This window comes from Felis catus, chromosome D4, assembly GCF_018350175.1.
Source record: "Felis catus isolate Fca126 chromosome D4, F.catus_Fca126_mat1.0, whole genome shotgun sequence".
NCBI lineage: Eukaryota > Metazoa > Chordata > Mammalia > Carnivora > Felidae > Felis > Felis catus.
This window is the reverse complement of record NC_058380.1, coordinates 83,464,288-83,491,930: the sequence shown is the minus strand read 5'-3', so window position 1 is coordinate 83,491,930 and position 27,643 is coordinate 83,464,288. Positions and strand designations below refer to the sequence as shown.

The 27,643-nt window shown below is 39.7% G+C and overlaps 1 protein-coding gene across 3 annotated transcripts in view; it reads left to right on the top strand.

Annotated features, from left to right (window-relative positions):
• Positions 1 to 27,643, top strand: part of NR6A1 (nuclear receptor subfamily 6 group A member 1) — a 232,249-nt gene that overhangs the window by 176,986 nt on the left and 27,620 nt on the right. For all 3 annotated transcript variants that reach the window (XM_023242705.2, XM_023242704.2, XM_019816505.3), the window contains one exon: positions 17,150 to 17,392. In XM_023242705.2, the coding sequence (XP_023098473.1) occupies positions 17,150 to 17,392 (243 nt within the window). The remainder of the gene's footprint in view (positions 1 to 17,149; positions 17,393 to 27,643) is intronic.

The window sequence follows — 27,643 nt, the reverse complement described above, 5'->3', positions numbered from 1 at the left end:
TCAGGCCTAAGCAGTTAATGACAGTAACATTTTCTTTTGTCTTTTGTTTTTCTTATTTATTTTTTTTAATGTTTATTTTTGAGAGAGAGTGAGACACAGTATGAGCAGGGGAGGGGCAGAAAGAAAGAGACACAGAATCCAAAGCAGGCTTCAGGCTGAGAGCTGTCAGCACAGAGCCTGATGTGGGGCTCGAACTCACGAACCATGACACCATGACCTGAGCCAAAACCTGCTGCTTAACTGACTGAGCCACCCAGATGCCCCTTGTCTTGTCTTGTCTTGTCTTGTCTTGTCTTGTCTTGTCTTGTCTTGTCTTGTCTTGTCTTGTCTTGTGTCGTGTCTTGTCTTTTTTCTTTTTTCTCTTTTCTTTTTTTCTTTTCTTTCTTTTTCTTTATTTCTCTCTCTTTCTCTCTCTCTTTCTCTTTCTCTTTCTCTTTCTCTTTCTCTTTCTCTTTCTCTTTCTCTTTCTCTTTCTCTTTCTCTTTCTCTTTCTCTCTCCCTCCCTCTCTCCCTCCCTCTCTCCCTCCCTCCCTCCCTCCCTCCCTCCCTCCCTCCCTCCCTCCCTCCCTCCCTCCCCTTAGCCCTTAGCACTACACACAGCACAAGGCTCAAACTCACAACCCTGAGTTCAAGAGTTGCATACTCCACAGACTGAGTCAGCCAGGCACCCCCCCCCCTTTTTTTGTCTTTCCCATCTTTTATTCAGTGACCTGTAAGCATAACTCCTAACACCTAGTCCATGCCAATCTTGTGAACTGCTCACTTGTTTTCATTCAACTGATAACATTTAAAAAAAAAAATCTCCTCTGAGATCCTCCATGTGTGGCCTCTGGAAATGGATTTTTATAGTGGTATGTGCAGTAGAGGAGGAATATGGGTCGAGGAGGATTCTCATGATTTTCACTCATTTCTGTTTAAATTCTATGTTTACAGATGAAATTTTGAGGATACCTGTTCCCAGTTTCAAGGACTTCATTTCAGGTGGTTGTGACCTGTGAAACTGAGTGCAATCAGTCGTATTTAGAATGTGCAGCTCATCGGGGGAGTTAGAACCAGTAATCCAGTTGAAATTGTTTTAAATACTTTTTAGCCAGGCAAGTTCCAGATTGCCTTAGTTGTCAGTATAATTTTGGTCAAGTAAGCAGCTGTACTCTCCATTTCCTAAATCTGGCCTTCATCACAGTCTGAAAAGCAGGTTTTGATAAAAATCAGTTTCCATTTGTAATTTGCGTAACCTGAGCCCTTGGAATGAGTAAAATGTCCTTCTTGGGGTGGGAGAGGTATTTTTGTAACAGTAGGGCTGAGTGGAGATGTGAATGCAAGACAAATTTTGGTAACAGGCTTTTATCTGTATTTAACCAAATTAAAGTAGAACTAGTTGCTAATATGGAGATACTAAGTGATCACTCACAGGATGGTAAGAATGCATCTAGTTAGTTTTTTGTTTCGTAGATTTTGTTTTGACTCCTGTTGTTTCTTTGGTTTGGGGAAAAAAGGCAGCAGTAACACTGGGGTTCGGTTTTGATATATTCCATCCTTCTTTTCCTGCCCCCTACTCGTATAGGAAATAGTTTGGTATAATTGGAGGTCTGTCTTTGGAAAAGTAGTGAGTGGAAAAGTAGTCACTGACTCACTATGTGACCTTGGGCGAATCACTTTACTTTTCTGACCATGGCCAAGTAACTTATCTTTTTCTTACTAAAAAGAAAAATTTAAATGTTAAGTTTTTTTTTTTTTTTACTTTTCATGCAGGTTTTTATTTTGAACATATGCCTGAATTATAGTTCAATCTCCTCTTAAAAGCCTTTGTTCTTATGTTTATCTTCTTTTAAATCCATATGCATCTCTCCCAGTTAAAATAAACATCTGTTTAAAATCTGTTGCTTCTTCCTATAAACTGTTTTTCTGTCACTCTTAAATGGAGTGACACTACTCAATAAAACACTGCTGATTTTATTTCTTCACCACTCACCTATTTTTTTAAGATTTTATTTTTTAAATAATCTCTACACTCAAAGTGGGACTCAAACTTAAAACCTTGAGATCAGGAGTCACATGCTCTTCCAACAGAGCCAGCCCCACCACTCACTTGTTTTTAATTCAGAATGATTTTTGTTCTAACCAGTTTACCCAAAATCTCATTAGTTGGTAACCTTTGAGCCTTTTCTTCTTTCTCACACGTTTTGACCTGCATTGCATTTGACAATACTCTCTTGTTTATGAAACGCTTTTGTTTCTTATCTTTCTCTTAATCATGGATTATTCCACCTATGTCTTCTTTGATCAAGTCATCTCACTTTCCTTCCATAAACTTCTTACCTTCCCCTGTGTCTCAGTTTTATCCTGCCGTTGCTTCTCTACACATCCCCTTCCTCCTTAGAGTTGTAGCTTATTGCCATAGCTTCAGCTCTTCCATATGTTGCAGATTTGGCTCCGGTCATGATCTCAGGGTCTGTGAGCTCGAGCCCTGCGTCAGGCTGTGCTGACAGCTCAGAGCCTGGAACCTGCTTCAGAGTCTGTGTCTCCCTCTCTCTCTGACCCTCCCCGTTCATGATCTGTCTCTCTCTGTCTCAAAAATAAATAAACATTAAGAAAACAAATTTAAAAAAACAAACTAAAGCCATTGATTTTGTCCCTCACTCAGCTGTTACTTTTTTTCTGTTAGTGATACCACTTTTCTCACAGCCACCTTAGTGTAGAACCTCAAGTTCATTTTTGATTGATCCTTTCCCCATTCCTCTTACCCACAGATGCCCATGCCATTCATCTTGTCACAACCCACACATCATTGTAAGATTGATATTCCTAAAATATTGTTTTGATCCAGATATAATCTCCATTTAAAACTCTCAGTAGTCTTTTATCAGGATAAAATGGATTACAATCTATTCCAGTTTTCTAGACTTCTCTCTGACCATTCCTTTATAAGATCACTCTGCTTGACGGTATATCAATGTAGTTTGCCCAGACATACCTTACATTTGTTTTCCTTTTTTTCCCCCGTTGCTGATGTCCTTTCCCTTTCCTGAAGTGCCCTCCTCTTTTGTTTTCAACTTTTTTACTATGAAATATAACACTTGGGAAAAAGTACATAAATGCAGTTTCACAGCTTTTAATGAATCAAGTCAAGAAATAGAATGTTGCCAGGATCCAAAAGCTCCTTTTCCCGCCCCCAGCAGTGTTCTCACTATATGTCTCTTTCCCATCTGTGCCTATTTTTGTTGTTGTTGTTTTAACTTATTTAATATGAATGAAATCCTATAGAATGGTTTGGTTTTTGGGTTTTTTATTCGATCTGGCTTCTTTTACCCAACACTGTTTCTGTGAGTCATCCATGTTGTTGCAGTAGTTTAATACCTTTATAGCTGTATAGTGTTACCCTGTATGAATAAACCTATTTATCTATAGTCATGTTGACTATAGATAACTGTATATAGTCAAATAGAGCCATATTTGGGTTATTATTTTTTGTAATGTTTATTCTTTTTTTGAGAGACAGAGAGACAGCGTAAGCGGGGGAGGAGCAGAAAGAGAGGGAGACACAGAATCTGAAGCAGCTCTAGGATCTGGGCTGTCAGCACAGAGCCCCATGCAGGACTCAAACTCACAAACCGTGAGATCATGATCTGAGTTGAAGTCCGATGCTTAACCAACTGAGCCACCCAGGCGCCCCGTATATTTGGGTTATTTTTAATTGCAGCTTTGACAAAGCTTGCCATTATGAACATACTCAATTTTGTCCATTCATACACATATGCATGCATTTCTGTCAGGTATATACCTGGAAATATAAAAAGGTATATCTTCACCAGTAATAATGACATGCTGTTTTCTTTTCTTTTCTTTTTTTAGTTAAAAAATTTTTTTTAATGTTTATTTATTTTTGAGAAATAGAGTGCCAGCGGGGGAGGGGCAGAGAGAGGCTCCAGGCTCTGAGCTGTCAGCACAGAGCCTGATGCGGGGCTTGAACTCACAGACCATGAGATCATGACCTGAGCTGAAGTCAAACACTTAACCAGCTGAGCCACCCAGGTACCCTGGGACATGCTGTTTTCTATAGTAGTTGGACTAATAAACACTTCTATCAATAACATATGAAAGTTAGTTTTTCCAAATTGCCATCATAACTTGAAATCTTTTTTTTTTTAAATTTTTAGCCATTAGTATGTTATTGTGGTTTTAATTAACATATCCTTGGTTACTAATAGATTTGACATCTTAAGTTTATTGATGAATGTGGATAGTCTCCTTTGTGAAATGCCTGTTCAACTTTCTTGCCCAGTTTTCTACTGGCTTGCATTTCTCTTAATGTTGTATAGGAGTTTTATATTTTTGAATATTGGCTCTTTGTAGTTTATGTGTATTGCATTTATCTTCTCTCATACTTTTCACTCTCTGGATGTTCTTCATTTTAATGTAGTCTAATTTTATTAGTTTTTCTTTATAATTAATGCTTTTTGTGGCCTGTTTTAAAAATCTCTTCCTAATCCAAGATCATGAAGGTTTTTAAATTATCATCTGAGAGGTATGTTATTTTGCTTTTGACATTGGAATCTAGTTGGAATTAAATATTTTGCCTGGTGTGAGGTAGGGTGAAGTCCCATTTTCTTTCCATATAGATATCTAATTGTCCCGCGCTGTTCACTGAAAAGACTTGTCATTTCCTCACTGCTCTGCTGTGCCAACTTTACCATAAATTAAATATCCATAATATGCCTGGTTATGTTGTGGTATGGTATGTCTTCATTCAGTTCCTTTGGTCTATTTTTCTATCCCTAAGCTGATAAAACATATCTTAGTTATTATAACTTTAAAATGAATATTGATATATGGTAAAGTCTTGTTTTTCTCAACTATCTGTGCTCTTTTTGTTCTTTTGTGTTTCCCATATACATTTTACAATTATCTCAAGTTATACACAAACATACAGAGTTGGGATTTTGAATGGGATTTTACTCTATTGATCTTTACAGTAATAACTTGCAGTATGTTAGCGTAGTATTTCTCCTCAGTTACTGAAATCTTCCTCAATTTATCTTAGAAATATTTTATATTAAGTGTTTTACAATTTCTCCATAGAGATCTTGCATGTTTTTATTGGTTTGCATCCTAGCTATTTTATATTTCCTTGATATTATTGTAAGTGGCAGGTTTTTAAAAATTTTATCTTTTTGTGGACGGTATTAGAAATATGGTTAGTTTTTGTGTATTTCTTATTTCACTGTGCTGTCTAGAACCTCCAATACTTACACTGTCGAATGAAGGTGTTGACAATGGCCCATCCTTGTCTTATTTCCAATCTTAAAAGAAAAACTTTTGTAAGCATTTCACCATTAAGTATGATATTTGGTTTAGGTTTCTTTAAATAACCTTTATCATATTAAATAAATAAGTTTTTTTTTTATTCCTAGTTTGCTATGAATTGAGAGGTAATGTTGAAATCTATCAAAGCCTTTTTCTTTTTAAATTAAAGCACTATTTATTGCTTTGAAGGTGGATTTTTTTAAACAAAAATACTTTCTAAAGTGTTTCATAAAGTTGCAGAAAAAAGGTTCTAATCTTACAGAAAACTTGTATCTAACAACCACAACACAGCTAACATTTATTGCATGTTTGCTGTATATTAGGCATCGTAGTAAGCACTATAGTTTAGTGTGAAAATTCTCAGATCCTGGTGCAAGTTTGTCTGCTTAGAATTCTGGCTCTACTGCCTATTAGCTAGGGGACTTTGGGCATATTTCTTATTCTATGTGTGCCTCAGTTTTTCATCTGCAAAATGGAGATAATAGTAGTATCTACTACATAGAGTTGTGAGGAAGGAGTGAATTATATGTAATACATAAAGAACAGAACTTGTTACATAGTGCCAGCGTGCATGTTAGCTATTATCATTGTATTCCCTAGTCCGTGAGGCGAGTACTATAGGTATCTGTTTTACAGTTGATAGTGAGACTTAGAAAACTGAGGAGTGTGACCACAGTTACAGAGCTGAGAAGTGGAGAGCTGGAATTCCTACTTGATTAAGTGTCTTAACCCACCAAGCCAATGTATTTCAAACTTTTTACACTTTAATCCTTAATACATTGTGATCCAGTACTCCACCACACATATGTACACACAGTCACACAAATGAACACACTTCATTTGAAAGAAAGGTTTCACAATATTTTACCCTTACTACATATGAAGCACTTTGATATTTTCTATTTCATTTCCTCCAAAAATGCTAGTCATGATGCTGTGGGTTATGACTTCTAATTTGGAAAGCCATACCATTCATTCATTGTTCATTTATTCTACAAAATGAGCATCTTCTCAGTAGCAATCATGGTGCCAGATGTTACTGTTAATGTCTTTGATTGAGACTTAACCTGCAGTGTAACTTTGGTTAGGTGTAACTAAGGGGCCCTGCCGCTTATACAAAATAAGAACCTAAGTATTGTAAAATTCTGGTCAGATTGATGAACAGATTAGTTTATAAATGTCTTTGTTCTCCTTTACTTATTGTTCCTGGTAAATAATCCATTTATTTGAGCAGACATATGTCAGTGGTCCGCTGAGATGTTGCTAGGGCTCTGTACATGGTTCAGATTGTTATTAATTTTTCTAGGCCAATGATATCAGCTGCTTTATTCATCGTTTTCATTATTTCCTTTGAATTTGATATATCTGCCTCTGAAAATTAATCCATAGAGACCCCAACCGAGCTCTGTTTTTGCCCTTATCTGTTTCAGCAGGAGTGTTAAAATTTGAAGAAATGTATGTATGTATGTATGTATTTAATATTTATTTATTTTGAGAGAAAGAGATAAAAAAAAAAAAAAAAATCCCAAGCAGGCTTTGTGCTGTCAGCACAGAGCCCGGTGCAGAGCTCAAACCCACAAACCATGAGATTATGACCCGAGCCGAAATCAAGAGTCAGACGCTCAACCAACTGAGCCACCCAATGCCCCTGAAGAAATGAAATTTAATATGATACTTCCTGTTACCTGCATGAGAATAATTTTTGGCTTGAAAACAAATTCTTAAGATTATTCCTAAGGTTTGAAAAACTAGCAAAGACCAACATCTTATCTTCTAATAATGCTCATGTATGTTACATTTATTTATCGTGAGTAACCAGCAGGCTCCTTTTAGAACATTGTGTAGGAACCAAATTATGGGCAGATCATGACTCTTTAACATATAAAGGGGTTAAGACATAACTTGACATTGTATCTGTGGATGTTTCTGTGTAACTCATCTTGATAGTCTTGCTAAAGCTCACTGAAGTATATTGGCTGTTTTAGAAAGGAACGAGATTCTTCTCAGAGGAAACCCAACTTGGAGAGAGCTTTCCAGCTGCAAATTTAAGACATGACTTTATATGCCAGTTATTTCTTCTCCCTGTACCCTCCTCTGTCTTCATTTATCTAAGTGGTAGTCATACTTCAGAACTCACCTCTTCTAGGAAATCTGTCACTGCCTTCCCCTGCCACCAGACTGAATAATACTCTTTTGTGCTAAATTTTAAAAGTTTTTTAGTTCAAAAAAAAAAAAAAAAAAAGACAAGCAATAATAGTGTTGAGTACTTTAGAATTTACAAAGCTGTTTCATTCTAATACCATGAGGATGCTAGAGTTCCATGTCATTTATAAGCAGTCTGTTAATTCCTTGGTTCTCAAAACAGTTATTTGAAGAAGGTACAATAATATTATCTACATTTTGTAGATTAGAACCTGAGATACCTCTGAAGAGGTTAAGAAACCTTCCAAAGTCACACAGCTAGCAAGTGACAGCCTAGTTTGAGCCAGAGTGTAACTCTAGAGCCTAGGTTCTTAGTCTGCATGTTCTACTGCCTCTATTCAAGAGATCTGGAGAGCAGATCCTGCTCTCTTTCCTTTCCATCTGTGAGTTGAGATTTACCTTGCTGTAGGCCTTGAGATCAACTCTACCTCCCTATCCAAGCCTGTTCTCTTGACTGCCACGCAGGTCTGTTCACCTAATTTCAGTCTTTTCAGTTAAAGCGTAAAGTTTAAAAGTTTAAAGTTCTTAAAAACTGTCTTAGTTTACACCTTCCTCTCTCCTTTTACTCTTGAGGAGAGGGGCAAGAGAGGAAGATTCCAATAGCTTTACTTTTAATGTTTGCTTTTTTCCCCTTAATACATCAAGTTTCAGAATAATGAATTAGTGTGCAAGTGACCTCCATGGTAACTAATGAGGTTTTTCTTTTTAATATTATTGTAAATGCATTGATTATTATCTTTGAAGTGTTTTAACCCACTGCTGTCATTATTCTTTTTGATGTATATAGGTTGCTCCATTTTAGGTGAGTGGGAGCCTTTTTGTGTTGCTTCCTATATTCTTCTTTGTTTGTGTTTAAGTTTATTTCTTTTGGGAGAGAGCATGAGTAGGGGAGGGGCACGGAGAGCGAGAGTCCCAAGCAGGCTCTGCTTTGTCAGCACATAAGCTCAATCTCATGAACTGTGAAACCATGACCTAAGCCAAAATCAAGTGTCAGACGCTCAACTGACTTAAGTCACCCGGGTGCCCTGCTTCCTATATCTTTTTGATGTAACATGATCCCATATTAGTCTTGGGTAGCACAACAACACTCATCCTATATATATTCTGCCTCAAATCTGGAATCAACCATTTCTCTAAGGAGTCCAGGCTCCTGTTTGTAGGAAATGGTATTCTCAAAGGTCACTATCTGAGCCCTTCTAGTACTGCTGATCAAGATAAATATTCATCTTCTCTGACAAATTAGTAAGTCTTCTCTCTCCTACACTATTTTTTACTCATTGCTGTTTCTGCAGCTAACGAACTACCTTGTGCAGAGTTTCAAATACCTGCTGTTTTTCAAACCCTCAGTTTTTTTGTCAACTCCTCTCTTATCTTTCTGACTTCTGAGCAGTATAGTTACTATGATCCATAGTCTCCAATATGAAGTACTTACTTGCCTAATTCTCTTTCCATTGCATTTTAGGTAGAATAATACAGATTAAGAACATTGATTTAATAAATTAACAGTGCTTAATTAGGAATGGTTATGAATATTTCCTTTGTGTTAGTCTCACTAGTCAAAGCATGCTGTAGATGCTGTAATGAATCTGAAATTTCAGTGAGTTATATGACACATTCGTTCATGGTATCCTTATATATAAGATAGAGAAATGCAAGCCAGACTAGAGTGTCTGGTCTAATCTAGAGGCAGAGCTAATTGAGCATCTATTTCCAGAATGCTAATGGTTAAGTCAGATTGGAGAAGGGTCTCTCACAGCTTACCAGAATGCCACCTTCTGTTTATTTATTACTATATATTAAAACAGTTTTTTGAACATTTGTTTATTTTAGAGAGAGCATGAGTGAGAGAGGGGCAGAGAGAGAGAGGGAGACATAGAATCTGAAGCAGGCTCCCGGTTCTGAACTGTCAGCACAGAGCCTGACATGGGGCTTGAACTCACAAACTGTGAGATCATGACCTGAGCTGAAGTCAGATGCTTAACCAACTGAGCCACCCAGATGCCCCATTTATTATTATATATATATATTTTTTATTTAATTCAATTTTTTTAAAATTTACATCCAAATTAGTTAGCATATAGTGCAACAATGATTTCAGGAGTAGATTCCTTAGTGCCCCTTACCCATTCAGCCCATCCCCCCTCCCACAACCTCTCCCATAACCCTCAGTTCTCCATATTTATGAGTCTCTTCTGTTTTGTGCCCCTCCCTGTTTTTATATTATTTTTGTTTCCCTTCCCTTATGTTCATCTGTTTTGTCTCTTAAAGTCTTCATGTGAATGAAGTCATAGGATTTTTGTCTTTCTCTGACTAATTTCACTTAGCATAATACCCTCTGGTTCCATCCATGTATTTGCAAATGGCAACAAATCATTCTTTTTGATTGCTGAGTAATACTCCATTGTATATATATACCACATCTTCTTTATCCATTCATCCATCAGTGGACATTTGGGCTCTTTCCATACTTTGGCTATTGTTGATAGTGCTGCTATAAACATGGGGGTGCATGTGTCCCTTTGAAACAGCACACCTGTATCCTGTGGAGAAATGCCTAGTAGTGCCATTGCTGGGTCGGAGGGTAGTTCTATTTTTAGTTTTTTGAGGAACCTCCATACTGCTTTCTGGAGTGGCTGCACCAGCTTGCATTCCCATATTCTTATATTTTTAATGTATATTTATTTATTCGGAGAGAGAGAGAGAGAGAACGAGCACAGGGGAGGGGCAGATGGGGATGGAGAGAGAGAATCCCAAGCAGGCTCTGTGCTGTCAGCCCAGAGTCCGATGTGGGACTGGATCACACAAACCGTGAAATTATGATATGAGATGAGATCAAGAGTCAGAGGCTTAATGACTGAGCCATCCAGGTGCCCCCTCCCCTTTTAATGTTTATTTATTGGCCACATTAAAAAAAATGTTTGTTTATTTTTGAGAGAGAGAGCGTGCAGTGGGGAGGGGCAGAGAGAGGGAGAAAGAGAATCCCAAACAGGTTCCACACTTTCAGCACAAAGCCCAATGCACGGCTTAAACTCATGAGTTGTAGGAGCATGACCTGAGCCAAAACCAAGAGTTAGACACGTAACCAACTGAGCCACCCAGGTGCCCCACCACATTTTGTTTAATATTGTCTTAAGGTTGGAAATGCAAATAATCTAATACCAAACCTGGAGAAAAGAAGGAGGTAGGAGAAATAACTAGTGCACTGGGTGACAGGACTGGATTCCTAAAGATTTCAATAGGCCAGAATGACATACAGAATTTATTACATAAAGATAAAATTAATCAAGGACAAAGATAAAGTCCTACCTTTGGGTTCAACGTTCACCTTCCCAAGAATGGAATAAGAAAGACATGGGTTGGGATGCCTGGCTAACTCAGTTGGTAGAACATGCAACTCTTGATCTTTTGGTTGTATGTTCAAGGCCCACGTTGGGTGTAGAGACTACTTAAAAAATAAAAAGTCTTGGGGCGCCTGGGTGGCTCAGTCGGTTAAGCGGCCGACTTCGGCTCGGGTCATGATCTCGAGGTCTGTGAGTTCGAGCCCCGCGTCAGGCTCTGTGCTGACCGCTCAGAGCCTGGAGCCTGTTTCGGATTCTGTGTCTCCCTCTCTCTCTGACCCTCCCCCGTTCATGCTCTCTCTCTGTCTCAAAAATAAATAAACGTTAAAAAAAATAAAAATAAAAAATCTTAAGAAAGAAAGAAAGACATGGGTTAATGGTATATGTGATAAATACTTTAAGCTTTAGACGTTTATGAATGAGCTATGAATTAAGTGTAAGGGGGATTAGAAATAAAAGGTCCTGAATTCTGATTTCAGTTCTACTGTTGACTAGCTGTGTAACCAAGATTAAGGTTCTTTGCCTCTTTAAGCTTCAGTTTGCCAGTTATTAAGTGTGTAGCATTTTTACAGTACTAGTAATTATAAAATACTATGTGTTTACTGGTATTGATAGCTGAAGAAACATAAAAGCAAAGCTAATTGAGTCTTATATTAAGAAAAAAACATTCAGTTCTGGATACTTTAAGAGATCTTGAGGGGCGCCTGGGTGGCGTCCGACTTCAGCCAGGTCACGATCTCGCGGTCCGTGAGTTCGAGCCCCGCGTCGGGCTCTAGGCTGATGGCTCAGAGCCTGGAGCCTGGTTCCGATTCTGTGTCTCCCTCTCTCTCTGCCCCTCCCCCGTTCATGCTCTGTCTCTCTCTGTCCCAAAAATAAATAAACGTTGAAAAAAAAATTTTTTTAAAAAGAGATCTTGATACTATGTGATTTCATTAAGAATAAGAAATGGGAGAGGAAGGGGCGCCTGGGTAGCTCAGTCAGTTAAGCATCTGACTCTTGATTTTGGCTCAGGTCATGATCTCGTGGTTTGTGGGATCGAGCCTCCGCGTCAGGCTCTGCACTGACAGCATGGACCCTGCTTGGGATTCTCTCTCTCCTTTTCTCTGTCTGTCTCAAAATAAACATTTAAAAAAGAAATGGAAGAAGAAGAAGAAGAAATTCACAGTTGGAAACCCCATTTAGCTTTAAATTTCTGAATGGTTGGTATATAAACTAGGTTAGGTTATGCATTTATTTTTTGCCCTTGAGCACATAATTCAGGGCAGTAGGGAAAGCTTCAGGTTAACAGACTTTTGCTTAGGGTAAAAAGAAGCTTTTGAACCATTAAAACTGTGTAAAATGAAATGAATGGAATGAAGTACCTTATTGATTCCCTAAAGATGTGCAAGTAGAGTGTGGGGCAACCCCTTATTTTTGGAATGTTGTAGAGGGCATTCATGCCTCCAGTAAAGGTCTGCTCAAGGCAATTTCCAAGGCATTTTCTAGCTCTAAGATTCCAGGTTCTGTAATATGAGAATAATGATTCCTCTCAGTTATTGTGATAAATAAGTAAGGCCACACATGTAAAAATGTCTTGAATGTTGCATGGGACACAATGAATACTCACTAAATGTTCTTTGTGATATCTATAAAAATGATCCTTGTCCTGGCCTGGTACAAGTGAAATAATAAAGATAAAAATACCCTTCAACTCCATTACAAAAATAGGAGGTGCAGAAATCTGTATCTGGTATCTGGCAGGGCACAATTGGGGCATTTTGCTTCAATGTGTTCATTTACACAGGTTTTGGCTTTTTAGCTTTTTTTCCCCCCCAAGTGGCAAAGGGCCTGACTTACTTGCATATAGAATAGATAGATTTGCTTTGTTGTGGCCACAGAATGTGATGATTAGATTCTTAGACTTGGGGGTTCTAGCCCTAACTCCCATACTTGGTGACTGGGTGACCTCATAAGCTTCAGTTTCCTCTTCAGTAAAATAAGGTACTTTATTTTTTAGGATTCAGCACAATAACATGTTAAGTGCCTGACACAGGGCCTGGTACCCAAGTGGTCAGTTAACAATAATTTCTCCTGTTTCTGTGATCTTTTCCCACATGTTGTGAGGGGAGTTTGTCAAATGCTTCCTTGAAGGGCTTCAGGGTTCGCTGGGAGAGAGCCTTTCTCCTGTACCTTTGAGAGGCTTCCTTCTGAATTAGTTCCTGGTCTGTGGCATAGACCAATGCTGTTTTATAGAAACAGAACATGGCAGGAAGAATAGCTGTGGCCAGAGAGAGAAGCAGTCATAGGACTCAAAGGGAATCTAGTCTCTTTGTGCCCTCAGTGGAGAATTATTCCCACCTCGTCTTTGATCTCATTGTGGCCTTTTAAACTCTGATGAGAAGAACAAGAACAAGCAGTGTCACAAGATATAAGCAGATTCTTAACAGGTCTGTATTGGATTGTTGCTCAGTGGGTCCTTTGCTCTGGATCCAGATGCTGCACAGAGTACCATACGAATGCTTTCTAAAGAGGCTACTGAACTCCAATTCTGATACTAGCAGATGAGGGTCGTCAACTCATAAATGGACAAGTTACTTAACTTTTTTTGAGATCTCCATTCTCTCAATTACAAAAGGATGATAGCACTTGTATCCACCTTTGGGATTATGAGAATTATGTGACACGGCACAAAGCACAGTGCTTAGTTATGGTCGGTGTTCAGTGAAACCATATCCATGAAGAAAGGGATGGTATGGTTCTTCTAGAGATTGATTAATTATAACTCTTTTTAAGTCTATTCTGATAGAGTTCTGGTTTATATTTTATTTTTATTTATTTTTATTTTTTTTTAATGTTTATTTATTTTTGAGACAGAGACAGAGCATGAACAGCGGAGGGTCAGAGAGAGAGGGAGACAAAATCGGAAGCAGGCTCCAGGCTCCGAGCTGTAAGCACAGAGCCCGACGCGGGGCTCGAACTCACAGACCGTGAGATCATGACCTGAGCCGAAGTCAGCCACTTAACGGACTGAGCCACCCAGGTGCCCCTGGTTTACATTTTAATGTGTGTTTATGTATGATATATATCATATATATGATAGAATGTGATATCATACATATATAAATTTAATATTGAAGGTTTGAATTTAAAGTGAGAAAATTTAGGGGCGCCTGGGTGGCGCAGTCGGTTAAGCGTCCGACTTCAGCCAGGTCACGATCTCGCGGTCCGTGAGTTCGAGCCCCGCGTCGGGCTCTGGGCTGATGGCTCGGAGCCTGGAGCCTGTTTCCGATTCTGCGTCTCCCTCTCTCTCTGCCCCTCCCCCGTTCATGCTCTGTCTCTCTCTGTCCCAAAAAAAATAAATAAACGTTGAAAAAAAAAAAAAAAAATTTAAAGTAAAGTGAGAAAATTTAGTTTCTCTGTATCCAGTCATGATTTTTTCACAGTATTCTATGTTCTGTTTCTAAGCCCTTTCAGCAACTCAAGCCCGGCACTCTAGGGAATCCCATCCCACACATAGTACTATTGTCCTATCATTCATTTTGCCTTTTTGGCTTTTTCTGGTTTAGTTTTTAAATTTTCTGTTGTAACTTTACTCTAATGTTTACCTTGAATTTCTTTTGCATTTTTAAAAGAGGAAAAGATGGGGCGCCTGCGTGGCTCAGTCAGTTGAGCGTCCGACTTTAGCTCAGGTCATGATCTCACGGTTCGTGAGTTCGAGCCTCGCATCAGGCTCTGTGCTGACAGCTCAGAGCCTGGAACCTGCTTCAGATTCTGTGTGTCCCTCTCTCTCTGACCCACCCTACTGTGCTCTATCTCTCTGTATCTTAAAAATGAATAAAAATTAAAAATTAAAAAAAAAAGGAAAAGAAAAAGAATACTTATTACACCAGGGCCATTTTTATAGAGCATTTTAACCAAGTTTCTTTTAGCTGCATGTAACAAAAACCCATTTAAGTTAGCTTGACCAATTAAAAAGAAAACAAAGTATTGTATTCCAAGACATAAATGTGAGTTTATCATGGTATGTCAGTTTGCCCACAGTTAGGAAGTTCATCCAAGCCTTAGAAAAGCTTGGAAAGTTCTGTGGGACGCCTTGGTGGCTCAGTCAGTTAACTGGCCAACTTTGGCTCAGGTCATGATCTCATGGTTCGTGAGTTCAAGTCCCATGTCAGGCTCTGTGCTGACAGCTCTGAGCCTGGAGTCTGCTTCGGATTCTGTTTCCCCATCTCTGCCCCTCCCCAGCTTGCACTCTGTCTCTCTCAAAAATAAATAAATGTTAAAGAAAAATGTGAAAAAAGAAAGGCTTAGAAAATTCTGTAATTACAAAATACAGAGTCCTCAAGAACCTAGGTGATTCTTCTTTCCATATCTGTCTTTCTCTATTTCCCTAGCCATGTGGTCATGTATCTGATGGTTCTCTCTGCACACCTGCTATTTGCTGTGTTCTTTGGCAAGAGCCTTAATATATGTTTCCCTGTATGGAAAAAATATTGTGTATTAGTTTCCTGTGCTGCTGTTAAAAATTACCACAAACTGGGTGGCTTGAAACAACGGAAATTTATTTTCTCACAGTTAGGGAATCAGAAGTTCAAAAATCATCAGTATCACTGGGTAGAAATGAAGGTGGGCAGAGCCACACTTATTCCAGAGGCTTTAGGGGAGAATTCATTTCTTGCCTCATCCAACTTGTAGTGGCAACCATTCCTTGTGTCCACCTTCCACCTGTCTTCACATTGCCTTCTCCTCTGTGCACGTGTGCGTGCATGCGTGTGTGTCCTCTTCTGCTATATCAAATCCCCCTCTGTCTATATCAAATCTCCCTCTGTCTTTCTCTTTATAAAGTCATGTGTGATTGCAAGTAGGGCCCACCTATATAAGCCAGAATAATCTCCCATCTCAAGATCCTTATTTGATCACATCCCCAAAGCCTGCTTTTCCTTACAAGGTAAGATTTACAGGTTTCAGGGATTAGGACCTGATGTATTTGGGTGGCCATTATCCAGCCTACTACAAATAGGGATCATAAAGACATCTCTAAGTTGGCATGTAATAAAGTTGCCTAAATGCTAGTATCCTTTCTTCTTTACATCTCTCCTACACATACTGCCATTTAACATTCTTTAACATTGCTTTCAAATGCTTTTGTTTTCAGGAATGTTATTATCACATGAAGTGTGGGCCTGTTAGGATAATGATAATAAAAATAGTAGCTGTCATTTATTAACTGTCCATTGCAGCCCAGGCATCGTGCTGAGTATTTTATCTATGATATGTATGTACCATTATAACCCCCATTTTACAGATGAGAGAAACTAGATTCAGATAGATGAAATAACTTAATTTTCCCAAGTTCAGTCAGCTAGTAAGTGTCAGAACTTCAGTTTAAATAAGGATCTCCAACTCTAAAGGCTGTGTTCTTAATCATTGTATCTTACCTGTTACTCAGCAGTGAGGTTCAAATCTCTTGGCCCCTGATCAAAACCTTTTCTTGGAGGTTTCTTGCACCTGCTAGCAAGATCTGATATCACAGTCCACCAGAGCACTTTTTTTTTGTCATATGGCTGTTCTTTAGCAGTTGCTTGGTCCTGAGCAAGTGAATTTGAGGGAAGAGAAAGTTAGAGAGCTATATATCCAGCCTGAATTTCCTCTTCGACTAACTTGTTTGTTGCTAGGCAGTAAGTTCCCTGACTATCAGGAACATGATGATTTATTTCTGAATACCCAGTACGGAACACAGGGCCTGGACACAGAGTAGATATTCTGCTAGAACGTAAGCTTCAGCAGGGACTTTTATTCACTGCTGTATCCATGCCTTACGATAGTGCCTAGACTAGAAGAGCTGGCTAATATCTGTTGAATGGATGGATGACTGGTTGGTTGGCTGGGCATGGTTAAAACTTCTTCACTGGTTAAAAATTACAACTTTGCTTTAATGGATGTATGCCCTATGCTGGGCAGTTACATACAGTATCAGTAATCCTTACCTTTCTGCAGAGTAGAAGTAATGGGCTGTGGCTGAGGAACGTTAGGGAGAGGGAGGAGTCGAAGATATCTCCCAAGTATCTGACCTGGATACTGGTCTAAGTCATGATGAAACCTAGGAGGAGGAGCATGAGCATGGGTTATTTTTTAGATAGGCTATATTTGTGTTATCTGCAGGTAGATGTAAGGATCTGTTCCTAAGACAAAGGCTCTAAAGATGCCCCCTGTTTGCCAGTCAGCCTGGAAAGAGTGATATTCTTGATCTGCCCAGAGCAGGGTTGCTTATTTTAGGACTGCAGGCTTAAAGCCATTATTTCCATGTGTTCTAACTTGAATCTGTTCAGTTTCTGTTCCAGATGATCGGGCTGAACAACGAACCTGTCTCATTTGTGGGGACCGTGCCACAGGATTGCACTATGGAATCATCTCCTGTGAGGGATGCAAAGGGTTTTTCAAGCGGAGCATTTGCAACAAGCGGGTGTATCGGTGCAGTCGTGACAAGAACTGTGTCATGTCTCGGAAGCAGAGGAACAGGTGCCAGTACTGCCGCCTGCTCAAATGCCTCCAGATGGGGATGAATCGGAAGGGTGAGTGGTGCTTGTGGCTCTACTACCCACCCTTCAACCATCACTGTATCTTAGTGTTAGCTATTAAGCTTTGGCGTTATTTATTTCCCAAGCCTGCACTGTGTGCCAGGTGTTGTACTATGTACTCATAACCCAAAAACGAGTCTGGTGTAGCTCCTGCCTACAGGGATTTCCCAGATTAGGTGGGGAGAAAGACTGGTGAGATGTTACAGATTCTGTGAAATGAATTCACAGGCTCCATTTGGCAAGACCCCAATTAACAATCAAGTCCTAACTGGGATTCATACACTCCACTAGTTCTTCTTTCAGAGCATAACAGGAAGTAGGAATTTGGGATGAAAAAGTAGGAAGGCAGTATGTCACTTGCATGTGATATCATTTTGTTTGCTAGAATCATGGTGTACTCAGAGGTTAGGCATGCCCAGAAATCTGCATCCAGGTTTGTGAAGAATGTGGGATTTGGGGGGAAGCTTTCTGAGAGCCATTGGCCTGAGATTACATGAATAAACCAATTTTCTAAGAGGATTAATCCAAGGGGCAGGCTTTAAAGAATGGATTGGTGTGGGGGAAAGCAGAAAGGCTACCTAGAAAATTTTTAGAGTCTGGAAGAAAGGTGTGAAGAATCTGAAGGAGGGGCAGAAAAAGTAATGTTACAGATGGGGAGACGTGGGAGAAGCTTACCTGATAGGAGTTGATAACGTACTGGATATTGGGCAGCACCAGAAGTTGAACTTGAAGATTTGGATTAATAGTAACAGCCCTACCAGGAAAAAAAAGTCAGGCTAAAAAGCAGCGTGGGGCAGAATGTTGACCTTGGCAGTGCATTGTTTGAGGTACCTGAAAAAGACACATACAATGTCCACCAAGGAATGTGGATATGTAGGAACTGAAGTGAAAAGTCCTGCCTTTAAGCAGAAGTTTGTGGAACTGTTTGCAATCAGGTGGTAAAATTTTGTTGGTGGGTAAAAACCACCCAAGGAAAGAACTTGGATACAGAAGAGGAGAGGACCAGTGTCAGAAACTCTAGGAGCGTTCTCATGGAGGGTGGACAATATAGTTAGTACAGTTCAGTAGAAAGCATAGAGGCAGGGGTTGGTGACAGATCAGTTCTGTGACCTTGGGCAGTTTGCTTTATGTCTGATGCTCAATTGTCTTACCTTTAAAATCATGTGATAGTGAGTGCTTAACCTTTTGGGAATTCTCTAGAGGATTAAATATGACAACGTATATAAAATACTCAGCGAGGTACTAGGGGTTCATAATAGTAGTGTGTTGGGGCGGGAGTTAGATTTAGTGAACTGTTCAAATTGGTTTTGTCTCATTAATAAGTGCAGACAACCAGATATACTTAACACTGGTTTTTATTTTTGTTTTTTTAAATTATATGTGGGATCAGAAGAATCCTTTAAAAGCTTTCCTATCTGGGCTCCTGGGTGGCTCAGTCAGTTGAGCGTCCGACTCCGGCTCAGGCCATGATCTCACAGCTTGTGAGTTCGAGCCCCGCGTCGGGCTCTGTGCTGACAGCTCAGAGCCTGGAGCCTGCTTCTGCTTCTGTGTCTCCCTCTCTCTCTCTGCCCCTAACCCACTTACATTCTGTCTCTGTCTCTCTCAAAAATAAATAAACATTAAAAAAATTTTTTTTAAAAATAAAAGCTTTCCTATCATGAAGAAAGGTAAGAAAGTTCTAAAAAAGGGCATTTAGATAAATTTAGGTCATTTATAATTTACTTACAATACTAATATTTATCAGATACTATGTATATCAGAAACTCTTCAGCACTTTCTATGCATTGTCTCATTGAATATGCACAAACCTATTATTAAATATTACCCTCGGTTTATAGATGCAGCTGGGAGAGGTAAAATATCTTACCAGTAGATAAGTTAGTGGTGATTATGTGGATAATAATTACTAAGTTGTAATTCATTATTAATCAGGCAGATCTGGTACCTAACCGTATAGACAACGTGCTGCTTTACAGCATCTACCATATTGGCATAGCTACTCGCATGTTGGAATGCCCTGTGTTTACTGGATGATAAATACCTATAATACAGCATTTAAATTGTTACTAACTTTGTCTGCTATGTGTCTGATCTCCTTTTCTGTCCAGAATTTACTTCCTGTGCCTCAAGCATGCTTTGTATTATCCTGCCTGTGCTCAGGTTCTTTCCTCTAGCTAGAAGTCCTCTCCCTTCCACACTGGCCGTTTCCTCTTACAGAAACGTTTCCCAGCCACCACTGCCAAACAAGTAACGTCTTGAAGAGAGAGCCTGTGAGCATCTCTCCACTTTGATCTGATTTGGTGTTGGTCTCCAGTTTTCTCATCTCCCTTTTTTGTCCTCACTGTATTTTCTCAAAGCATATTTATGGTTGGCTTCTTGACTGTTCTCTCTGATGATTCATCCTGCTTATTTAGTTGGAATATGAGACTCTGGACCTTCTAACCAAACTCTCCTGTTTTAGGGAAGAAGCTTAACTTCATAACTCCTATAACCATAGCCAGGAGAAGATGACACAAGGAGTACTGAGGGGTGGGAACCGCCTTCCTTTGTCCCTTTGCATGCATTGCTGGATGGTTTAGTTGCCTTGTGAAGCTGCTTCTCAGAGAGAAACCCTGCCACCTCCTGGTTGGTGCTAAGAAAGCAGCATTTAAATTGCAGTTGCCTTTGGAATGTTTTTGGTTGATGGAACTGTTACATGGAACTGTGGTGTTAGCTATAATTTTATGCATTTGTCAAAATGTAGAAATATACATCACTAAAGAAGTGAATTTTATTGTATATAAATTTGTTTAAAAGCAACAAGTTTATGGGGGGAAAGATAGAATGTACACTGTGATGAATGAGTCTAACTGGTATTACAGATAAATCACATGGGGAAATGGGGAAGGAAATGGGGAAGAAAGGAGCTGACCTTGGAAAATAGTGTTTCGACTCTATACCATAAGGCTGAAGACAAAAAGAATTGTATACAAACAAAGCTCTCTAGTTTATAAATTTGTTTCTTTCAAGGTTATGGGTTAGGAAGTCTGTCACTACTTTATTTGTATACTGGAGTTGAACAAGCAGGTAAATATATCGTTGATAACGAGAGTCCATTTTCTCACATCAGAGGAAGAAGTTATAAATCAGGAAAGAGGAAGGCAAGAATGAAGCACCAATCTGGTGCAAGATTGGAAGTATCAATATGAACTCATGTTCAGAAAACATTTTTAGAAGAATCAGATCTTGGTCTCCAAATATCAATAAAAGGAACCAGACTCTTTGAAGGAATGGGTTATTCTAGGGCTGTGGCAGGGAAAATATAAGACGAGCCTGGAGCATCGGTGGTGCCAGAAAGTTAGAATATGCTATCTATCTACCTACCTACCTACCTACCTACCTACCTACCTATCTATTTTAATGTTTTTATTTCTGAAGGGGAGAGAGAGAGAGCATGAACAGGGGAGGAGCAGAGAGAGAGGGAGACACAGAATCTGAAGCAGGCTCCAGGCTCTGAGCTGTCAGCATAGAGCCCAACGTGGGGCTCGAACTCACGGACCATGAGATCATGACGTGAGCTTAGGTCGGATCCTTGACCAACTGAGCCACCCAGGCGCGCCAGAATGTGCTATATTTTAAAAAGGAAGGGGCAAGGAGAGAGCATTATCAAAAGGTCACAGAAGCTAACCTGAAAGCACTTCCAATAGCCAAAGTTAGAACAGCTTGAGCAATAAAATAACTATACATTAGTTTATAACTCAAAGAATAAAATATCCATGAGTTCATACTGATAAAACTAACTGAATACAGGAGTGACCATTCTTTCTTATACAAGAATTCTAATTAATAAATGTAGAAGGCATGAAGGAAATAGAAGATCACCATTAAAACACAACAGTAGGGGCGCGTGGGTGGCTCAGTGGGTTGACCGTCTGACTTCGGCTCAGGTCATGATCTCACGGTCTGTGAGTTCAAGCCCCGTGTCAGGCTCTGTGCTGGCAGCTCAGAGCCTGGAGCCTGCTTCTGATTCTGTGTCTCCCTCTTTCTCTGCCCCTCCCCCACTCATGCTCTGTCTCAGAAATAAACAAACATTAAAAAAATTTTTTTAAACACAACAGTAATCATTGCTGCAGGCAGGATCCATTTATGGATGCTAAAATAGAGAGCATAGTTTTAAATAGAAACAGTATTTGCATAGCCCCAGAATATTTAGTAATTACAAAGGGGAAAATAATAAGTTTCAGTAGAGAATTCTGACAGATACCATTTTAGCCAAGCAAGGTCAGTATCACCAGTATATTTACACATATACCCCCCTGATATTCTACAGTAGGGGCACAGATACACATATATACACCCAGGGATGGATCATTCCCAATCTACTTATGGGAAAACAGGGCAACCCAAATTGAAAGACATTCTTCAAAATACCTGACATACAGAATACTCTCCAAAAGTATCATTGTCACAAAAGACAAGGCAAGACTAAGAATGATTGGAGGAAACTACGGAGACATGACAACTGTATGCAGTATGGGATCCTAGATTGGATTCTGGAACAGAAGGGAACATCAGTGGGGAAATCTGAATAAAGTTTATATTTTGGTCAATCATACTGTGCCAAAGTTAATTTCTTAGTTTTGATGAATAGTCTGTGGTTTGTAAGATGTTAACAGACAGGGAAGCTGGGTATAGAGTATATGGGGTTTCTATGTACTAGGTTTTTTGCAACTCTTTTGTAAGTCTAAACTTCAAAATTTGAAAACTTAAGTGTTCAAAAAAACTCAACTGCCATGTATGAGCCAGCCCTCTCTTGTCCCCTGTCTCTAAACATAGATATCTCTTCATATATGGAATTTGACTGGTCAGGAAATTAATTAGCAAAGCAGTGAGGGAAATTTAAATAAGGATAGTGAGTGGAGGCTGGGCCCCATCTGTCCCTCTTCACTACCCAGCCCATTACCTCCCAAGCATTACCTCCTCACCCATCTTGCAGCCTTCAGGATAAATTCTGGCTTTTCAGAGTGATTTTCAAAGCCCCTCTGACTCTAGCATCAGCCACTTCCTCCCTTCCCTTCTCCCTCTGCTGCTCCCCACACAGTTTGCATTCCATCCTACTTCTCCAAAAACTCAATGATGGTTCATGTTTGGAGGACTTCGCACATGTAGTTTCATCGTCCCTAGAATGGTTTATCCCCATCTCCTCACCTGATTATATATACTTTTCTTTGGAGGCTAAGCTTTTGTTTGTAACATCCTCTAAGCAGCTCTCTCTGATACCACCTCTCACCGGAAAGATGACCCTCCTTGACTTCCACAGCCCCTTTTGCCCTCTGCCGTAGCCCCGATCATCTTGTGCTATCTTTGTCTCTTAACTTCTCTGTTCCTACCATTTAGAAGTGTGCCCCTTAAGGGCCATGGCCAAGTCCCGCTTTCCTTGTGTCCTTCAGCGGATTTGCCAGTTAGGTAAGATGCTTTCTGGTTTGGTGGATTTACTCTGGTAGGGGGACCAGGGCACAAAACAGGATGGGGGAAATATTGTTAGTCTCATCGGAGGAAAGAGGAAGTTACACTGAGCCTTATGAGAAAATTTATGTCAGTTAAGAATCGTGAAAAAAAATTATGTGAGAAAATTTAGAATTCCTTAACTTTGTTGTCTCATAACTTATTAGTTAACTGGTTAAAAAGTAAAAAGGTTAAGGAAAACTTGGAGAAGGTGATGTGGGTAGAATGGCATTGTGAGAATAATCCTGTGGCATTGTCATACTGCTTTATTGGGATAAAAATGGAGCGCTGAGAAATCTCAAGGAAAGAATAATTGAGCAGAATCTTGAAGGCATAGAAGTTCAAGCTCCTTATAAAATTAAACAGCTATTATTTGTTTATGATTTTATTTATTTATGATTTTATTTTTAAGTAATCACACATAACATGGGATTTGAACTTGCAACCCCAGGATCAAGAGTTGCATGCTCCACTGACTGAGCCAGCCAGGAGCCCCTTAAGAGCTTTTTAAAAACCACTCCTCTCTTCCTTTTCTTCAAGAAGGAGAAAGAGAGAGGGAAGGGAAGGAGAAGAGAGAAAGAGAAAGAAAGGAAGGAAGGAGGCTGGGAGAGGAAGAGGGAGCAGAGGAGAGGGAGAGAGAGAAAGTGTGTGTGTTTGTATGTATTTTCTTAACTCTTTGTGGGAGGAAGTTACAGACATCATTCTTCTTTGTTTCTAACATGACCACAGTACTGTTATCAAAACCAGGAAGGACGTCTGGGTGGCTCAGTCGGTTGAGCATCCAACTCTTAATTTTGGCTCAGGTCATGATCCCAGGGTCGTGGGATTAAGCCCCATGTAGGGCTCCTTGCTGAGCATGGAGCCTGCTTAAGATTCTTTCTCTGCCTCTGAACTCACTCACGCTCTCTCTCTAAAAATAATAATTTTAAAAGAATAATAAAAAATTTTAATATGGCATAATACTATTATCTGATTAGCAAATCTTATTCAAATTTCACCACTTATTTCAGTGTCCTTTATAGCAAGGTGTTTTTTGTAATATAGGAGCCAATCCAGGATTGTGTATTACATTTAGCTTTTATGTCTCTTCAGTCTCCTTTACTTATTTTTTTAATGTTTATTTATTTTTGAGAGAGTGGTGGGGGGCGGGGCAGAGAGAGAGAGAAACACAGAATCTGAAGCAGGCTCCAGGCTCTGAGCTGTCGACACCGAGCCCAATACAGGGCTTGAACTCACGGACTGCAAGATCATGACCTGAGCCGAAGTCAGATGCTTAACTGACTGAGCCACCCACGCACCCTCTTCAGTCTCCTTTAATCTGAAAGGGTTCCTCAGTCTTATTTTGTCTTGAATAACATTGCCAATTTTGAAGAAAACAAGTAGAATATTCCTCAACTTGGGTTTATCAGTTTCCTCACGATTATGTTCAGGTCATGCATTTTTGGCAAGAATGCCACAAAAGCGATGATGTGTCCTTTTCGTGCATCATATCAAGGGGGCATGGTGTACTTTGTCCCATTATTGGTCATGTTAACTTGAATCACTTGGTTGAGGTGGTGTCACTTGGGTAAGGTGATGCTGCTAGATTTTCCCACCAGAAAGTTATTTTCTGAGTAGAGGCAACAATATGTAAAGAGGGAAAGCTGTGTAAAGCAGCATGGTATGTTCAAGGACTAACAAATAGTTCTCTGTAGTTACGGTGTAAATTTTGTGACAAGAGATGAAGATGGGGAACCCCAGAGGAACCAGATCATAGGAGTGTCTTAAATGCCAAGCTGGCAAGCTGGGATTTAGCTCATAGACCAAAGGGAGCCACCAGTGGGTTTTGATGTAGTTAACTTTGTGTCTTACTCGCCTTTCTGCTTCTGGGTTTGGGTTGGCTGCCCAGGCCTAAGTGAAGAATGGTAAGTATGTGAGTTCCAGAACAGAAAAAGGCTTTGTGCTTCTTTTGAGCAGAGGTAGGAGAACCATAGCTGCTGCCATTCTTGGGCTTGGGACAAGAAGTGGAGCAAAATCCATTCCTATTATCTTATATCTGGAAGCCCTTTGTTTTTATTTTTTTAAATCAGTATCAGTTCACCACAAGAAAGATTCTCAGCCCTGTTGAGAAACTTGCTCTTAGCTCAGTGTAACATCAAGGAGCAAGCACAGCTTTAGAATCAGAAGACCTAAACTGAAATCTCAGCTCTGTCAGTTCTTCCCTGAGTAGCCTTGAACAAGTCCCTTTTCCTCTGTGAGCTTCAGGTGTTTTCATCTCTAAACTACGTAGGATTGGGGCGCCTGGGTGGCTCAGTTGGTTAAGCGTCCAACTTCAGCTCAGGTCATGATCTCACGGTTCGTGGGTTCGAGCCCCACATCAGGCTCTGTGCTGACAGCTCAGAGCCTGGAGCCTGCTTCGGATTCTGTGTCTTCCTCTCTCTCTGCCCCTCTCCCTCTGTCTCAAAAATAAACATTAAAAAAAATTTTTTTTCAAACTACTAAGATAGTAATAATGGGTACCTTCCAAGGTTGTTGTGAGGATCAAATGTGATACCATATATGTGGGTACATTAGAAGCTTTAAAATATGATCCAAGTTCTTGTTTTAAAAGAGGCACTGTGACGCATTCTATTATTTCACACACTTCAGGTAGTTTCATGCCATCTTGACGAATTTTACCATCTTTGATCAAACCAGTATTAATGTTTATATTCTTCTTTAAATCAAATTTTTTTATTTGTATTTTTTATATATTATTTTGAGAGAGCAAGAGAGCGAGTCAGTATGAACAGGGGAGGGACAGAGAGAAAGAGGGAGAGATAGGATCCCAAGCAGTCTCTGTGATGTCAGTGCAGAGCCTGATGCGGGGCTCGATCTCACAAATCATGAGATCATGACCTGAGCTGAAATCAAGAGTTGGACACTTAACTGACTGAGCCACCCCAGTGCCCCAAATCAAAAATTTTTTTAAAATCAAAGTTAATATTCCAAGGGAATTTTTATCATCTCAGTGAATGGAAAATCAGTATTTTTTTAGTGCCTATTAGGATACATGTATAATTGAGAGTTTATCTATGCACCACCTAAAATTTTGTTTCTCCCAGTGGTATGCAGGTACAATGGGAAAAACTAGTTGTGGAAAGAAATTTGGGCTTATTCTAATAGTTTGGGTGCCAACCTTAATTCTTCTGCTGTCTAGTTTCTGTTGCCATAAGCAAAATACTTCATTTTTCTGAACCTTAGATTCATCTGTTCAGTGGGAGCAATACTAGTACTTTCCTCATGGGTTGTTTTACCCAGGATAGTACCTAAAACACAGTAGATGTCCATCATGTGTGAGTTTCCTTAGTCCAGGTGGGGTTGAGGGACAACATAAGCTTTTAAGTATCAGAACAAAATATTGGTGAGATGTAAATCTTTAAGATTTGTGGCCCTCTAAATGAAAAGAAAAACATACTTATTGAGTTCCTTCCTCACCTACAAGACAACTAAAATGTGTTTGGTACTGGATCTGCCAATGATCTTTATTATGTGAGCTGAAGCAAAGACATGGAGAACTCAGTATTGGAAATAGAAGTGTGTGAACACTGTCACTGACCCTGGAACAGCAGAAAAGGAATTTTAAGGAATTTTAGAACTTGAAATTAGGTTGAAAGATTGCTCCCAGACAAAAACTAGTATGCATCTGGCTCTAATACAGGCTGCGTATGTTTCCCACTCCAAATTCACAGCAGCCTTGTAAAGCAGACTACGTTGCCTCCATTTTCCTGATGAAGATGTTAAGGCTCCAGCAAAGCTGAGAATGGAACCTTGGTGTTTTAGCTACTGTGTTTGTAGAAAAGAGGCTGGATAGAGGGAAGGATTAGTTACTAAGTAGCTACTTTATGTGCCAGGCCTTATGCTTGATATTTTAGTTATGTTATTTTATATGTAATCCCCACAATACCCAGTATGATAGGTTCCAGTAGCCCCTCTATTCTTTAGTAGACTGAGGTTCAGAGAGGTGAAGAAACTTGTGTGTAATTACATAGACCAGGCAAAAACAGGATTTAGACCCAAGTTTGTCTAATTCTGAACTGTGTAATTTTTTAAGGATACCGAGAATGATATCTGCTTTAAGGAAAATGAACTGAGTGTTAGGCTTGGAACCCTCAATCCTGCCCCAAGGACTTTCTAGATTCTTAATATTATTTTTTTTGAAAGCAGGTACATTATTTTATACACACACACACACACACACACACACACACACACACACACACAGCAAAGCTTACTCACACATGATGCTGTTAGCTTATCTTCTGTTGTTAACATGGCCTCCTCCAAGCCAATCTTCACAGTGGCCATCGTAAAGATTTTTTGAAAATGCCGACCTGACCACATCCATCCTCTGCATTCCATCTCATCCTTGGCTTCCTCTGCTAAAGTCCATATTCCTACCCTGCCGTTAAAGGCTATCGGTGATTGGGCCCCACTTGGCCTCTCCAACCTCCAACTTCATCTCTTACTACTCTACTCACATGCACACGCACACACAAGCTTTAGCCAGGATGAACCACTTGGAAATTACCAGAAAGAATACTCCATGCTTACTTTCAACTTGAAGCTTTTCTGTGTACTGTTCACTCCCCCTTTTACTGCTTGCGTAAATCCTATTCATCCTTTAAGACTCAGTTCAGAAGTCATCTTTGCCAGAAAGTTTTGCCAGATACCATAGTGTTTCTATAATTGTAGATCAGAAGTTTCTCTTCTGTGCCCCCATATTAAGTGCTCCATAAACAG